This window comes from Scylla paramamosain, chromosome 15 (assembly GCF_035594125.1).
Source record: "Scylla paramamosain isolate STU-SP2022 chromosome 15, ASM3559412v1, whole genome shotgun sequence".
Lineage (NCBI taxonomy): Eukaryota > Metazoa > Arthropoda > Malacostraca > Decapoda > Portunidae > Scylla > Scylla paramamosain.
Window position 1 is genome coordinate 22,428,512 of NC_087165.1, and position 17,275 is coordinate 22,445,786.

The window sequence follows — 17,275 nt, forward strand, 5'->3', positions numbered from 1 at the left end:
GCCTGGCCGGGGACACCTTGCTCAACACACACACACACACACACACACACACACACACACACACACACACACACTTTCTCTCTCTCTCTCTCTCTCTCTCTCTCTCTCTCTCTCTCTCTCTCTCTCTCTCTCTCTCTCTCTCTCTCTCTCTCTCTCTGTTCTGCTATATCCCTTAATACAAAGGGAGAAGAGCAGTTTGGATCAACACGACCATTACAACAATCCTTCCCACGCTTTACTACCTTCACACAAAAGAGCAGAGATTCAGTTCTTTCTTTAGCAAAAATAAAAAGAAAAGTAATTAAAAAATCCTGAGTATGATTGACCAATGGAGGCTGTGAGAGGGACTACAAGAAGTGTTAAGAAAAGGGGGAGCGGAGAAGGTGGTTTTGTGGCGGTGAAGTGGTGGACGGAGGGTGTACAAGATGAAGACAAAGAGAGAGAGAGAGAGAGAGAGAGAGAGAGAGAGAGAGAGAGAGAGAGAGAGGAGAGAGAGAGAGAGAGAGAGAGAGAGAGAGAGAGAGAGAACGAGTGAGATAGAAAGACTGATCATCTCTAAGGCCTATGAGAACACTGTCGATGAGAGAACAAGGTGTTGCAGGATACAAGCTGGGGCTCTGAACCAACTCTAGCGCTGAGACAAGCCAACCAGAATGATTTAGGACAGTAGATTATATTTAACACAAAGGTCCCTCGTTTCATTTTGCTTATTTATGTATTTGTTTACAGCTCCATTTATTAATTAGCTCATTTATCTATGACTAAATAAATGAACTGTACTTAAAGATAATTAAATCATGGCGCCGTAATAATGAGAGAGAGAGAGAGAGAGAGAGAGAGAGAGAGAGAGAGAGAGAGAGAGAGAGAGAGAGAGAGAGAGAGAGAGAGAGAGAGAGAGAGAGAGAGCTACTTCTTCCAGTGACAAACTCTCTAACTAAACCCCGAGTGACATCAGATATCAAAGACCATAATTACCCCATCGGCAAGGATCACCAGAGGACGCTACTTCTTCCACTGAGAAACTACTAATCGAACTCGTGGACACAACAAGTAATAAAGATCGTAACCCATCTCTTTCTCATCAACGGTGTCTTCCACGGCGCCTACATCAGGGAGCAGCTTCAAGGCACAGCAGGAACCTCAGCTAAGGCATCGCTGAATAAAACCGCCTGCACCACCATGTTCGGGGCCTGCCCATCCAAACAACAGAGGATAAACATCATGACTGCCAAGTAGAAGCATGATGTGGAATTGACTACCGGTATTATAAACGAAAAATATAGAAAAAAGAAAAAAATCAATCACTCAATAAAATGAATGGATAAATAAATGAATAAATAGATGAGATAATAATGTTATAAGAATGAACTCTATTTTTTTTATACTGACAGATTAAAAGATCCAACTGGTAATAACAAAGGCTCCTGAAGGTCATATCCTGCTAAACAGTGCTACGAGAAAGTGCTGCTGCCCCCACACCGGTAAATAACCAGACCAAACTCGAAGCGCCAGTGGCTGAAAAATGTATTTACAGGAAAGTCACATGCTAAATTAGCCGGCAGGAGACAACAGCAAGCCTAGCAATGACGGTGTTATGGGTGTGTGTGTGTGTGTGTGGTGGGGGCGGTGATGGCAACGGCGCACGTGGTCTTAATTCTGATCTTGACCTTGATCTTGGTTTGCAGTCACTTCGTCGTAGTCTTATTAAATTAGACAATATTGTGCACGAGGATGGTGGGTGGATATAGGCAGGTAAGTTTCTTGTAAGGACTGCCATGTCTAGGCCTGACGGGTTCCTGCAGGTTGTCTTATTTTTATTACGCTCTCTTACATCAACTAAGGGGAGAAAAGAGATTAAGAGAAAGTGTAGCATTAAATTTATCAACAAGTGAGAAAACTAACAGACACAAAAAGACGAAAATGACACAGTTAACCTTACGTACCTTACCTAACCCTGATGTCAAGTTACGGTCAGCTCGAGAGGGACCTTTGACCCAGCGCTCTCTCACGTCAACTAAGGAGAAAAGAGATTAAGAGAAAGTGTAGCATTAAATTTATCAACAAGTGAGAAAAAAAACTAACAGACACAAAAAGACGAAAATGACACATGATATCAAGTTACAAGATAAATAAAGAGAAGAAGAGAAAGGAAGAGAAAGAACAAGAGGTACATACAAGGAGGTTTTCAGAATTTCATCTCATTTAGTTAGTTTGAATGTTATTGAGCTAGATGGGAGGTGGATTAGTCTTGTATGTATGTATGTATGTAGGTAGTTAGTCATGTTATTAAACAAGTAGATAGCTCCTTAGTTAGTTATTGTCAGTTAGTTCATTAAATAATTATTAGTTGGTTCGTTAGTTACGTATTTGTAGATTAACTAGTTCATTAGTTACTTAGCTAGGTAGTTAATGTTTAAATAGTTATGAATATACCTGCAAGTATTTCGTTGGTGGGGACCAGCATCATGCCTGTGTGGCGCGGCGCTCACCTCACTGTCGCCTTGGTGGTGTGGGCGTGCGGCTTTCCATATGACCTTCTCAGGAACACGTCACCACCTAATACGCAGCAGGTGTCTGTCCAAATCGCCCATTACATGAGTACCTGAGTTTAATGAGCATAACATGTGGCCGCTGGAGTTGCGTAGCTACGAGTGTGAAGGACGAGTCTGACCTTGATGTGTGATGGGGGAGCCTGGCTATATAATGGAGACTTTCTGAAGCAGCGTCAGTCCTCTCAGACACTCGCCTCCACCACCACCAAGGTGCTCCTGGGTCCTCGAGACTCCTGCTCACAAGACTCACTGCCAATCACTACCATCATGCTAACTCATCTTGTTCTGAGTCTCTTGTTCTCAGCCTGAGACAGGTCCGTCAGGCCGCAGATTCTTGTCCTAACTTTCCTCTCCCGCAGATGAACGGTCTCCTCGCCAGCGCCCTCCTCGTGGCCTCCACCCTCGTCGCCGTCACCGACTCCGCTGTCATACTTACGGGCACCGCTGTCACGATTGGAGCAGGAAGTGCAGCTCTTGCTGCTGGTGCTCTTGCTGTTGGTGCCGTGGCTGTTGGAGCAAAGGTACTCGCCATCAAGGCCAAGCGCCGTGGCAAGCGCCAGGCTCCCGAGTGCGTCTCCTTCGAAAACCCTGAAATGTACTTCGCTCTGGCCGCCAACGGAGACTTCCTGGACTGCGGGCGCCGCTTCGTGTGTGAGCTGGAGGCCACGCAGGAGGAGAACCTGGCCAGCGAGGAGCTGCTCATCCGTAACCTGTTCGGGTAACTATTGCTCCAGTAGTTTTCAGAGGTGCTATTGCAAGCCTTACCTTTTTAAGTCAATCAATCAAATCCAGAAGTGCCTGGACGCCTGTGTCCTTGCTGGAATCCCATAGGCACGCTGTTAGCCTTTGGTCTTTGACAAGCTGTTCCTCAGAGACTGTCGGGCATTCTTTGTTATGACTGGCCCGTGTCACTTCCCCAGACGAGGTTTCATCTCCTCCAACGGCAGCGCCGGCAACTACTACGCCGAGGCCGCCGCGATCGGAGCCGCCAGCGGTGTGGGCGCCTGCGTCGACGCCTTCTCTAAGTGCCCCTACGACCGCAAGACTCTCTTCCTGGCGTACCAGAAGGCACAGACGGCTCAGTGAGGCTTTGTCTTTTCTTTTATAAGTCTCTTGGGAAGACTCCGGTGATGGGCTGTGCGTCAGACCCTGAGGACTGGTAATGCGGCAGCCTGGCCGGAGACGCCTTGCTCATTCTCTCTCTCTCTCTCTCTCTCTCTCTCTCTCCATCATTATGAGGCAGTACAGCCACATGCGCTCTATCTCCTGTATTGTAGCACACTTCGACCAACTGTGTAGAGAGTCATGCACAATAAAACTACCGAGAAGAAACACAAATTTGATTCCTTATTTCTAAGACCTGGGACAAGACACGAGAGCAGGGGAGAGGTTAGTGGTGTTGAAAGGTGGCGAGGGGTGGGCAAAGGTATGTACACACACCAACAAACAGCCTTGAGTAACTGAAAGCACCGATAGAGAAAGCGACCTAGCAACTAGACGCAGACCCTGGAGTGTGTGTATATGCTCTCTGCCCTGCGATAGAAGCAATTTATCTTACAGGTATTTTTATTCATTTGGCTCGACTTCCGCTAGAATAAAAGTACCTGTATTCATAGTTCATTCATACCCTGGCCTGCTCTGAGAAATTTACAGTTACCGTTAGCATTTTATACATATATAAAGAACATGATATGGAGTAAAAGTGAAACCGCCACTGTCCATCCATTCTGTTGCCACCTGCGCTCCTCCCAGCTAGTGATAAAGGATGGCTCGTGTGTTTAAATAAAATAGACTTACAATGTTACCGACTTATCTTCTTACTTGTCGTATCAATAACAGAGAGAGAGAGAGAGAGAGAGAGAGAGAGAGAGAGAGAGAGAGAGAGAGAGAGAGAGAGAGAGAGAGAGAATCCCCCTTCCAAGCACACTGACTTACAAACGACCATTGCTGACTTGCCTTCCATCGCCCGGTGCACTTAGACTCGGAAGAGGGTGGCGGGCAACACTCATCGATACCAATTCCTTATCAGCAGAGACTCGCCTTAACTTATCCTTGCTAAAATATGTGGATCCCGGCCCCTTGCTCACCACATTTACTGAGGCAGCGGACGAGGTAAGTACTGCTCTCTCTCTCTCTCTCTAAGAAGACGAGTGCCCCCAACAAGCTTTCTTTCCAAGCATTAGCACTCGTTTTCTTTCATCCAGTGTTTTATAAAGAGGTGCACTTCGTTATTCTTCAGACACGCGATACTTGAAAGGCAGACTCACGATTGACAAACAAAGATACTTGATCCATGTGACCCTATTCTCAAAATGCATATGGACTGCTTCTAACATGCTGTAGTGGAGGTTACTGGGCATTTTAAGGGTGTTTGTATGATTCTAGTGATAACTCAATAAGGATTCAGCACTATTAAAGACAAGGGAAGTGGCAATTGGTGGTGGAGGTGATGGGCGGTGGTTGATGGGAAAAACATTCATGAGAACCCGGCTAGTCACTTCATTGGCCTTTGAAAATATTCTTCATAAGAGAACAAAGCGAAGCGTTTCAGAATTCGGGTCGTGTTACCAGGAATTTAGAAAAGCATCATTTGTAATGGTGAAGCACTTCCAGTCCTTTGTGGAGGTGTATTCGAACATTCAGGCAACTACACAGTAATCTGAAGGAAGGATTTAGAAAAGGTTTGCTATTTTCGAAGGCCACAGAGGTGACTAGCCGGGTTCTTGAGAGTGTTTCTGCTGCTAATAATGTATAAATCTTCTTAATCCGTCACCAGAACCTTAAAAACACCCGTAAAAATCAGTACAACTTTATCTAGAGCTTAATGAAAGTAGTCAAGGTGCGGCCCAAAAGTGTCTCAGGAAATGTTCTTAAAAATTCATGGGAAGGAGTGTTGGCAGCAGGGCGTGGCTGTGCAAGGTTCGGTGGCAGCTTTAAGGAGACACTGCGCCATACACCATTAAAAATAAACGAGTACCGACTAACACCAAGGTTTACTGAACATGACAGAGGAAGGGAAAGGTGAACACTGAAGATGCAAGTCCCTGAAGAGAATTGTCACAAAAAGGATATCACAAATATCTGAGGTCATTTTCATTCTTTTTTTTCTTTTTCCTTTCTTTTTTATTTTAACAATTTCTCGTTTTTGGTAAGTTAATTTTCTTTTCGTTTTAATGATTTCTCATTTTCTATGATTCATTTGTTATTTCTTAATTTTTTATGGTTTCTCATTCTTTATAATTTGTCATTTATTATGATTTTTTTATTCCTCATTTCGCATTATTTTAATTTATTGCAATTTATTTATTTATTTTTCATTTGTCATTCTTTACGACTTCTCACTTACCATAAGATCTCTTTTTTCATAATTTCTCCTATTTTTCGGACAGATGGAATTTCGACGAATCGCGTGGGCGGCGTGGGCGTGGTGGGTGTTTGTGGCGGCGTGTGCCTGGGCAGAGGGCGGTGAGGAGCTTGACGAGTGTCCCTGCGGGCTGGAGCCAGCCTATGAAAACGTCCCTGGCGGCGGCGAAGACAGCCTGATGTGGAACTGTCGTGACCTGCTGCTGCCTGAGGTGCCCACTGCATGCTGGGCCATCCACTCCAACGTGACGCAGGTGCCAGGGACACTCTCCTCTCTTATACACAAAAGACACTACTTAAGCAATAGCAAGCAAAAATGTTGTCCTCCGGGATATAATAAGGGTGACAGAGACAAGATTCTTAGGTAATCAAAATAGGGCAACAAGTAACGGGTTCAAGTGGACAAAGCCGAATTTAAAATGTGACAGAAAAAAAAAAAAAAAAAAAAAAAAACTAACTTATGAAATGAAATGGTTGATGATTTGAATAGACTCAGTAGCCAGATTGTTAATGCCGCGTCAATAGGAAGCCAATTACTTTTATGGATGGGGATGATGGGTGAATATAAATAAGTTCTATTTTGTTTTATATCGGGACTGCCATGTGTAGGCCTGTTGCTTTCTTTCAGCCTCCTTTAGTTTGTTATGCTTTTCTTCCATTCACAGGTAAATTACTCAACTCTTTGCCTGCTTTTCTTTTTTTTTTTTTTTCTCTTCCTCTGACGTAAACTGCTTCAAGAGAGGAGTATCAGGACATCTCCGGAATTAAATTGGCCTTCTTTTCGGACATATTTCTCCTTTTTTACATTTCTGGGAGCGGCAGATTAGCAAGTTTTCACCATTCATTTTTTTGTACACGACCGGATTCCCTCATGCATAAGGAAAAAAATAATAATAATAATTTGTAAATACTTCGTCCTGATCAAAGATGGCGGTCATGACAGTCGCTATTAGGACTCATACGACAGACGGGTTGGCCAGCGAGCTCGTGAGGTCAGCGCGGGTTGTATCATGACGTCAGCTGCCTCACCGCCTCACACACTCTCCTGTCTGAATTCAGTCATCCTCCTACTCTGACATGTGACGGTAGTGAAGAGAGAGAGACAGAGATGAAAAAATAACGAAGAAAAATGTATGAAAATATTGGGTAGTAGGTGCGTCAATCAGTGAGTGAGCAGGAAGGAGTGAGAGTGATGACGCGCTGTCGGCTCACTGGCTGGCTGACTCGTCTGTCGCTATGGGCCGAGTGGAGTTTGGTTGGCCTTGAGTGTTCCGCCAATACAGCTTACTTTCCCACACACTCGAGGAAACGCTCCACACCACCCGCCCCATGTCTCATAGGGGGTCGTGGCCTACATCCCTGGACATCTAAACACCTTTCCCAGGCGTCAGGTGCTTCTGTTCCCACGCTGTCTCACCGCACTCCCTCACTGGCATCTCGCTTCCTACAGTCGTGGTCGGAAGTCTAATTTTTCACACTCAGTTCCATTACGTTTTCCCTTACCGCTTAGTCTCCTGTTCTAAAACGCTCTGTTCTTCCATCAAGATTATTTTCAAAAGCCACAGAGATAATTTATCAGGTTCTAATGGGTATTGATAATATTACCATCTCGTATACACGCGGCATTTTCTGCATGAACCATACATTCTTATATGTATCTGTCATTTAGATGCATCGGTTTATCTAGTCTTTTAAAACTCCCACCTGGCTCGGCACTAACAACCTCATTACTGAGTCATCTATCATTCTATTTAAGGACGGATTTCTTCTTAGCCTTGTTATATCTCTTATACCACTTATACATCTCTATTAGAGCCCTTGTTACTCTGTGTTCACCGCCCTCCACGCTCCTGCAGGTGGATCTCTTCAACAACCACATCACCACCATTCGCAAAGGAGATTTTGACGCCCTCTGGAACCTTCACTACATCAACACCTTCATGGGCTACCTCAGCACAGTAGAGGAGGGTTCGCTGCGGGGACTCACACACCTCGAACACTTGGATCTCGGCTACAGTTTCTTGAAGGAGGTTCCTGAAGAAGTGAGTTACCTCCCTCAGCTGCAGGTGTTGGCCCTCGAGTACAACTATATCACAGAGGTGCGTGTGGAGGTGATCAAGCCCCTCGTCAACCTCCAGTGGTTCAGCCTTGTTCGTAATCATGTCCAGGCAATACCAGAGCTGGATTTCCTTCCTCACCTCACTTGGCTAAACCTGGAGGCCAACGAGCTGACCGCCCTGCCAGTGGCGTTGTTCGGGGACCTGCTGTCGCCCTGCAAGCTCTGGATCAACGATAATCCGCTCAGTGACGTGGCCGCCAGGACGCTGCTTCCCCTGCCTGGCGGGAGCGAGATCCGAACCAATGCCTCTTTGGCCATATGGGCGCGGGACGACGGGGAGAACTCAAAGCTTCTGGAGAAAGATTGGCGCGTGTACGACAAGGAACTGCAAGACCTCGACCTGAACACCATGATCCACAGGTGTGACCAGGAGCCGCACGACCCGGACGACGCCCACCCGTGCCACCTGTGAGGAATGGGTGGATCTCCGGGCCTCGCAGCGCTCCAACACCTGAGTGCCGCCGCCAAGGAAAGGCTCACCCTCCTCTTCATACATGCCTTACCTGCCCTTAACACTTTTACTCTCTTGATCGCCCTTTGTTGATATTTAGAACGCTGGAGAAGAATTGTTTACATGGACACAGAAGAGAGAGAGAGAGAGAGAGAGAGAGAGAGAGAGAGAGAGAGAGAGAGAGAGAGAGAGAGAGAGAGAGAGAGAGAAAGGTTGGTTTTGTCTTTTCTTAGCTAGGAAACTATTTAGGATAATGTATTACAAAAGAAAAAAATCCAAAAAATTATGGATGATTATAGGAAAACTGTGATTGAATTCATCTTGGACTTCAACACTAATTTATAAAAGAATGAGGAACAAACGATTTACTGTAATGTGTTTGTTCATCAATACTTCAAGAATCAATTACACAGTCTGGGAAGTCACCGCTGAAAGGTTATGGCGTCTCATTGCTTCCATTCCTCTCTTCCTCTGAGCGATTCTTTGTGTGAGTGTTTTATAACAAGTCTATGCAATGATTAAAGAAGCTTTTGTAGTGGAGAGAAAATAAAGCGTTCGACGTGACATGATTCCATTCTAAGTCTCTGTAGCGGACACAGACGCAGGAGTTGTCTCTGAGCCAGGGAGTGTTGCTGCAGGACAAGCTTTGCTTCATTATACCTTGGCTTTGTTTTATTATGATGTCACTACATTACTTCAACAATGACTGATGAACACGCACAGACTGACAGACACACACACACACACACACACACACAGAAGCGCACTAAATCACGAAAAGCGACATGAGGTAACGCTGAGGTAGACTATTTAACATTGCTGTGAGGCATCTGTTTGTGCATGACGTATCTCCTTGGAAGAGATGAATGTCAGGCGCAGTGTTCTAGGTTGTGGCGTTGAAGGCCCCCATGATGGTGCGGCGGTCGAAGGGGCACTGGTCGAACACCTGGCCACACTCGGTCACACTCTTCGCCCGGGAGCCCACCAGCGCCGCGTACTGGAAGCTCGACTTGGCGTTCTTCATCTGGGAGAAGGTGACGGGCTTCACCTGCCTCCTGTGGGAGGAAGCTTGGGTTAGAGGACTCAGCCAGACTTACCCAGGGTAGGGATGACCCACCAGGAGCAGAAGGAAGCGAGGGCTGCGTCTCAGTCCCAGTGACTCACCCAAAGAGGTTGAGAATGAGCAGCTCGTCCGTGGAGAGGGCGTCGTCGGGCGTGGCCTCCAGCTCGCACACCAGCCGCAGGCCGCAGCCCAGCTGGTCAGCGCTAGCGGCCAATTCCAGGAGAAGTTCTGGACTAGAGGTCGGCAGACAGTAGCTGGGCATGTCTCGCTTGATGCGGCTTCCAGCTCCCGCCAGCACCAGGCCGCCCAGCACTAAGGCACCCACAACCAATGCAGCAGCTCCCAAAGCAGCAGCGGGGCTGCCGCCCGCTGTGCCCAGAGCTAATCCAACACTGTTGTAAGTGGCGGCAACGGTGGCGCCTGATTCCGTGAGAAAGATGGCGTGAGCCAGAGGCAGGAGAGCCGCAGCGGCAAGGGGAATGACAATGGACAGTTTCATTTTGATGTGTTAAGGGACACGCGGGTCAGTCACTCCCAGGGAAACGATGAGAGAGACGCGTGAGGGGACGGCGTGAAGAGGAGCTTGTAGGACCTGTCAGGAGAGAGGTGAGGCGGACACTCATAGCAGCGGCTTCTAAGGTGCGCGTTTTATGGCTTTGAGAGATGGGAGAGGGATGACCTGCGGGTAAGGACGCCATACATTGAGGAAAGCCTAACCGCTACAGACCACAAACCGCTACAACCTGCTATCGATGGGCGGTGGGGGCACATTGCCGAGACGCTCCCTCGGCAAGGAAGAGAATGCGTCACTCACCGCGAGCCAAGCTGTCCCCGGCAGTCACTTTCTCCCCGCGGGCTGGAACGAGGCGGTGGACGATGACTGAGGGTAAGGCGGGCGAGGTGTCTAAAGAGAAGGGAGGAGGAGAAATCTCTCTCTCTCTCTCTCTCACACACACACACGGTTTCCCAATCTCATAATGTTAAGTAATGAGGCAGACAGGTATTGCGCTGAAGGTGATCAACCTGCTAAGTGGAAAGAGAAGGACGATCTGGAAGCTTCTGTCTGCAGGATGAAGGATGAAGGACATGATTGATTACAGTATTTTAATTAATCCGCCACAGCAACGGGGTCATTGCACGTTGAAGATGCGAATACGATGTCATGGTGTCATAGTGAGTATATCGACCAAACTCTTCTATTAACTTGATACAGAGAGAGAGAGAGAGAGAGAGAGAGAGAGAGAGAGAGAGAGAGAGAGAGAGAGAGAGAGAGAGAGAGAGAGAGAGAGAGAGAAGCGTTATGTATTCGTTGTACAGTGGCGGAAGGCAATACATCATGGCAGTTGAGATGTAAAAGAAAATGATGATGCTAATGATAATAATAATAATAATAATGATAATAATAATAATAATAATAATAATAATAATAGTAATAATAATAATAATAATAGTAATAATAATAATAATAATAATTCCATCTATGTGAAAATATGAGAAGATAGAAATATGAATGGTAAAGTCAATTTGCTTTCTCACAAAAAAATAGTTTATTGTTTTTCGGGTGATTGGACACGACTTGTTTACTTTGCATTTGTGTTATTCTTTGCTTTTGTATTTCTACGATTTCGCTTCTTTTACTTTGTCTTTCTTCGCCTCCTTCCTTTCAGCGGGGTAACTTTATTGTTTTGTTTCTTTTCTTTACGTTTTTTTTTTCTTTATAATTATTATGTTGTGTCTATTATTTTGTTTTTCCTTTTTGTACACGAATTCGATAATAAATTCAGTCAACTCGTTCAATTTATTTGTTGCCGCGTTTGTCACTGGCTTACGAGCATGGCTGTGTGTGTGTGTGTGTGTGTGTGTGTGTGCTCTCTCTCTCTCTCTCTCTCTCTCTCTCTCTCTCTCTCTCTCTCTCTCTCTCTCTCTCTCTCTCTCTCTCTCTCTCTCTCATACGACGAGAAAATCACCAAATGATCAAAATATCCTTATTATTTTTCCCTGTCTTTCCTCTTTAATTTGAAACGCAATATCTTCTTTTCACAGGAAACTCGATAATTAATCTTTTTTTGGTGCTTGTCAGAGATGATCGAACTTCGTTATGAGCTGTGTTCGAAACTGCTCGTGGGTTCGAACGCGCTGTGTGTGTGCGTGTGTGCGTCCTTGAGTGGTCCTGTGTGTGTGTGTGTGTGTGTGTATGTGTGTGTGTGTTTCATTGTGTGCGTTTGGAAGCAGCTTCATTTCATTCTGTCAGCCGAGTCTCTCTCTCTCTCTCTCTCTCTCTCTCTCTCTCTTGTAATCCGACGCGTGCCACATCATCCTAGATTAAACTGTCCAACTTTTCCTACGTGCCTCCCTAACCAACAATGTATGAACCAGCATATATTTTTTCTCTCGAGTCATCTATTTAGTTTTGTCGATCTATCTAGCTAAATATACTTACCTTCTTTTTGTTTACTTAGCTATGTATTATCTATCTACCAGTTCCTTTATCTATCTATCTATCTATCTATCTATCTATCTATCTATCTGTCAATCAATCAATTAATCAGTCTACCTATCTACTTACCTATCTGCCCATCTATCTATCTATGTATCTATCTTTCTATCTATCCGTATGTCAATCACTCAGTCAGTCACTCAATCTATCTATCTATCTATCTATCTATCTGTCTGTCTATCCATCTGTCTACGATCAATTTATGTATGCCTTCATCTCTCTCTCTCTCTCTCTCTCTCTCTCTCTCTCTCTCTCTCTCTCTCTCTCTCTCTCTCTCTCTCTCCTAGTCCTACCTATCTATCTATCTACCTATCAATTTTCATATCTACGTTCTACCAAGTTATACAGAACAACTCACACCTCCTCTCCAACCTTTCTGTGTCTCCACGAATACTTAGTCCCTCATTTCACGCAAAATAGTGCAGTGTATCACGGTCACCCTCGAACCGTAAGGCCATTGTTTAATACTGTTTTCCTTTGTGTTCCTTTGTGCTTACCCTCTGCTACCCAGCCTCAGCTCCACTCCGCCCCGTGCCAATGTCTATTCATTTCAAGAGTAGGAGAGAGAGAGAGAGAGAGAGAGAGAGAGAGAGAGAGAGAGAGAGAGAGAGAGAGAGAGAGAGAGAGAGAGAGAGAGAGAATATGGGATGGTAGTCTAGAATAGTGTTTGACTTTTTCCCGTTTTCTTTCGTGAGTAAAAAGTAACATAAAACAAGGTGGACTTTTATATTTTGCAGATTTTCTATTCTTATTTTTTTTACTATTGATTGATTGATTGATTTCGTTATCATCGTTATTGTTGTTGCTGTAGTAGTAGTAGTAGTAGTAGTAGTAGTAGCAGTAGTAGTTCTTGCTGTTACGTCACGCGGTGGTGGTGGTGGTGGTGGTGGCGTTGTTGTTGCTCTTCTTGTAAGGGAGCGTGGAGTGTTAACAAATATAATGAATTCAACACTAGTTTCAAATCTCCCTCAGTAAAAAAAAAAACAAAAAAAAACTGCCGCAAGCCAAGAGCGAACTACTACTTTGTTAAACCATTATATGAGAAGAAGACAGGCAGAAATACCACACGCCTGCCGTTCTTGAAGCAATGTGGTAACTTGCGTCCTTTCTGCAACCCAAGATTCCGAGGCAGGTATTTATTTGCACGTATATTAGTTTGTCTATTTCTTAGGCGTTAAGGAGACTGGTCAAGGCCATCATAAAAAAGGAAAAAGGAAAGAAGGAAAAGAAAAAAAAACAGGAAAGCGGGTTCAACTTGCCGCGTAAGAAAAAAAATAAAAAAATAAATTCATATACAATTGTGCCGTTCCAGAGGCTTGGTGATGCATACACACAGGCTATGTATACACGGTTGTTTATTTGGCATATACACAAACATGGTCATGGAAGGCTGGATGAGGGAGGAACACAACATAGTATACAATATAAGCATTAAATAAATAAATAAGTAAAAGTTCAGAGAGAGAGAGAGAGAGAGAGAGAGAGAGAGAGAGAGAGAGAGAGAGAGAGAGAGAAGGGGTGAGAGAGAGTTCCATATTTGCACCAAGTAATGCGACACAGGTAAAAAAAAAAAGAAGGTGATTCAGTAAGTTGTTAGAGTGAGCATGAAAAAAAAGGAATAATGTCAAAAATAAAAAAAAAAAGTTTATCCTCCCCCATAGAAAAGGAAAAACAAAATAAAAAAAAAGAAATATTGTTGCACATCCACACTAACCAATGAGACGAAAGTGAAGGAGGCAGCGTGAGTAGCAGTCAGTGTGAGAAAATAAACGAACTCTTCCTTGTACTAAACTCGCTTTGTAAGGAAACATGTGGCGATGATAAATGGCATGGTAATTATTATGACAACTTGCCATAGAAAAAACTAAAAAATAAGGAGGAATGGTTTCTCAAAAGTTTATTGACGAGTGTAGTTACTATTTAAAATTTTTGTAGGGGGCGGAGGATCGTGATATCTTTCAATAAATAAATACATAAATAGATGAATAGATGAATTATTCACTAGTAAATATGCGCAAGTGTAATACATGAATAGATCCGTCATTCAGAGAGAGAGAGAGAGAGAGAGAGAGAGAGAGAGAGAGAGAGAGAGAGAGAGAGAGAGAAAGTTTACCTGGATACAATTGCAGCGGGAGCATAGGGAGCGAGATGACGGAGTGTATAGAGTGGTTGAGCTTCAAGGCATGTTGAGAGTGTTTCCTTGCGTGAATGAGAGACACGAGGAAAGAGGGAGGTATGGCATAACTGAGTGAGTGAGTGAATGAGTGGGTGTGAGGGAAGTGCTAGCCTCTACTTTGTGGCGTTGAAGGCCCCCATGATGGTGCGGCGGTCGAAGGGGCATTGGTCGAACACCTGGCCACACTCGGTCACACTCTTCGCCCGGGAGCCCACCAGCGCCGCGTACTGGAAGCTCGACTTGGCGTTCTTCATCTGGGAGAAGGTGACGGGCTTCACCTGCCTCCTGTGGGAGAAAGCTTGGGTTAGAGGACTCGGCCAGACTTACCCAGGGTAGGGATGACCCACCAGGAGCAGAAGGAGGCGAGGGCTGCGTCTCAGTCCCAGTGACTCACCCAAAGAGGTTGAGAATGAGCAGCTCGTCCGTGGAGAGGGCGTCGTCGGGCGTGGCCTCCAGCTCGCACACCAGCCGCAGGCCGCAGCCCAGCTGGTCAGCGCTAGCGGCCAGTTCTAAGATCAGTTCCGGGCTGGAGGACGGCAGGCAGTGGCTGGACACATCACGCTTGTTGCGGCTGGCAGCGAGTGCTAATCCGCCCAGAACTAGAGCACCGGCCACCAGCCCTGCCACCCCTAAGGCCGCGGCGGCGCTGCCCGAGGTGCCCAAAGTCAAGCCCACGGTACTGGAGGCGGCGGACGAGCTGCTGGCCACCAGGAAGACGGCATGAGCGAGGGGCAGGAGAGTGACGGTGGCCACACAGAAGACGACGGACAGTTTCATGATGGTGTGCTGGGAACACGCAAGTTTGTCTGGACTGAAGTGAGGAGCTGCTGAGAGGCGCTGAGGAGGGAGGCGGCCACGGGAACTCACCGAGAGGAAGGCGTGGTGGACACTCTTGGTGATCGTCTAGAATGGCTGCCTTATATTGTGACCGTAGAATGACAGACGCCAAGGCCGAGCGTGGAAATAGCTAGGGGGAGGGAGGACGGCAAGCAGCGGCGCGTGAGTTTTGGAGGGTTGTTTGTGTGGCAAGAGTGTCGCGCTACCTCTGCTACTCGCGGCCACTGCACACCATAGGAAGGGCAAGGCCGCCACTCACCTCTCTCTCTCTCTCTCTCTCCCTCTCTCTCTCTCTCTCCCTTTCGTCATAATATTCCGGACGCATTAGCATTTTTGATTTTCCTTTTTAGTGTAATTGTGTGTGTGTGTGTGTGTGTGTGTGTGTGTGTGTGTGTGTGTGTGATAGTTATTTGTATTCTTCCGACTGTTCAATCTTTGTTGTTGTTGTTGTTGGTGTTAATAATAGCAATAATGATAATGATACTACTACTACTACTACTACTACTACTACTATTATTATTATTATCATTATTATTACTACTATTATCATCATCATCATCATCATCATCATCATTATTACTAATCAGAGAGTCAGGCAAACGATTCATAGCAAAAGACAGAGACAGAGAGACAGACAGACAGACAGACAAAAGAAGAACAACGACATACATACATACATACAGACAGACACACACGCTGACAGACACAAACATAGACGATGACGAAAGTTCGGTGATGTATGGACGTTAGGAGGAGGAGGAGGAGGAGGAGGAGGAGGTCTGAGGAAAGATAACTAATAGAATTTCTCCACTACCATCCCCTCCTCCTCCTCCTCCTCCTCCTCCTCCTCCTCCTCCTTCGCCCCTTGTTATCGTCACGGAAATGAACGTCACTGATTAGCTGTATGGAGAGAGAGAGAGAGAGAGAGAGAGAGAGAGAGAGAGAGAGAGAGAGAGAGAGAGAGAGAGAGAGAGAGAGGTATGGGGAAAGAATATGGTAGCCTAAGGTCGTTTTAAATAATACGACCACAAGTGAGTGTGTGTGTGTGTGTGTGTGTGTGTGTGTGTGTGTGTGTGTGTGTGTAAGAGGTAGAGAGAAGGGAAAGTAAAAGAGATGGGGAAGAGAGGAAGGGAGAGGAGAGATGAAAGGGCGATGGTGGAGGAAAGCAAATACAAACGAAGGAGGAGGAGGAGGAGGAAGAGGAGAAGAAGGAGGAGGAGGAGTAAAGGAGAAAGATAGAAAAATACGAGATAATAAGGTCAATACACGAGAGAGAGAGAGAGAGAGAGAGAGAGAGAGAGAGAGAGAGAGAGAGAGAGAGAGAGAGAGAGAGAGAGAGAGAGGGCTTGAATGAGCTGTATGATGAAAGAGTATAGCATGATATATAGCGTGCTGGGCCTGGTATTGCACGTTCACTCTATAGGCATGTGCTCTTCAACGCCTTGGTCTCGCATGGGACTGTTCCAAAGGCCACGGAAATGATTGATCGAGCCATCACTGATATTCTTCTTATTTCCCCATTGGTGTTGCAGAATCGTTGTTAAATCGTCACTAAGAATCATACAAGTGCTTTTTAAACAGTATTAACCCTTTGACTGTCACTTGGTACACCTTTTCCTAATGATCACTCTGAGACATCTTTACTTGTTCTGCAGCCACATCTACAATCACTGAACAGAGGAAGAAAGTTGCGAAATGTATTATTTTTCATGGCTAATTTTCTTGTAGATGCTTATAAAGACTTCACGCATTGCTTCTGGTGCTGCTAATTGTTACGTGTTGCAGTGAAAGGGTTAACCTCCTCTAGAACCAGTTAGAGATGTACATTTTTTGTTGCACTGTCACTATGATCACGAAAATGTCTTTGAAACACCACTAACTTCCACCAGAGCCTGCTAGAGTTGTACAGTCCTTGTTGCACTGTCACTACACTCATGGTAACACCCTTTGCTAACTCTTGTAATTTCCAGTAGTACCAATTAAAAGTAGACGAGGTAAGACGCTGAAACGTTTGTGAATGCTGCAACTTTGTGTATATACTGTTGCTTCGAGTAGTGGTGTACGTGTGTTTATATTTGTATGTGCATTTCAGTCGCTCTTTCTCCTCCTCCTCCTCCTCCTCCTCTTCATTCTTCGTATCCTTTTCCTTCTTTTCCTTCTCCTTTTCCTTCTCTTTCTCCTCCCTCTTTTCCTTTTCCTTTATTCGTTTTCCTCCTT

General features: G+C 45.4%; 5 protein-coding genes across 5 annotated transcripts in view; 3 read left to right on the forward strand and 2 right to left on the reverse strand.

The window, feature by feature from the left end:
• The window catches only part of LOC135107222 (uncharacterized), a 1,503-nt gene extending 1,194 nt beyond the window's left edge, over positions 1-309 (forward strand). Inside the window, exon 3 of the mRNA XM_064016886.1 lies at positions 1-309. This exon is cut by the window's left edge and continues 252 nt beyond it. The gene's annotated coding sequence lies outside the window, so the exon portion shown is untranslated.
• Positions 310-2,540: 2,231 nt separating this feature from the next.
• Positions 2,541-3,875, forward strand: LOC135107223 (uncharacterized). Its single transcript, XM_064016887.1, has 3 exons — positions 2,541-2,762; positions 2,912-3,270; positions 3,473-3,875. The coding sequence occupies exons 1-3, from the start codon at positions 2,676-2,678 to the stop codon at positions 3,636-3,638; spliced, it is 612 nt and encodes a 203-aa protein (XP_063872957.1). The 5' UTR covers positions 2,541-2,675; the 3' UTR covers positions 3,639-3,875.
• Positions 3,876-4,517: 642 nt separating this feature from the next.
• On the forward strand, positions 4,518-9,049 carry LOC135107679 (chondroadherin-like protein). Its single transcript, XM_064017810.1, has 3 exons — positions 4,518-4,664; positions 5,942-6,169; positions 7,772-9,049. Exons 2-3 carry the CDS (start codon positions 5,942-5,944, stop codon positions 8,444-8,446), a joined length of 903 nt encoding a protein of 300 aa, XP_063873880.1. The 5' UTR covers positions 4,518-4,664; the 3' UTR covers positions 8,447-9,049.
• On the reverse strand, positions 8,613-11,423 carry LOC135107680 (uncharacterized). The gene is made up of 2 exons (XM_064017811.1): positions 9,650-11,423; positions 8,613-9,540 (listed from the first exon to the last, which is right to left on the reverse strand). The coding sequence occupies exons 1-2, from the start codon at positions 10,045-10,047 to the stop codon at positions 9,369-9,371; spliced, it is 570 nt and encodes a 189-aa protein (XP_063873881.1). The 5' UTR covers positions 10,048-11,423; the 3' UTR covers positions 8,613-9,368.
• Positions 11,424-13,331: 1,908 nt separating this feature from the next.
• Positions 13,332-15,344, reverse strand: LOC135107224 (uncharacterized). Its single transcript, XM_064016889.1, has 2 exons — positions 14,616-15,344; positions 13,332-14,506 (listed from the first exon to the last, which is right to left on the reverse strand). Exons 1-2 carry the CDS (start codon positions 14,996-14,998, stop codon positions 14,335-14,337), a joined length of 555 nt encoding a protein of 184 aa, XP_063872959.1. The 5' UTR covers positions 14,999-15,344; the 3' UTR covers positions 13,332-14,334.
• Positions 15,345-17,275: the final 1,931 nt, after the last annotated feature.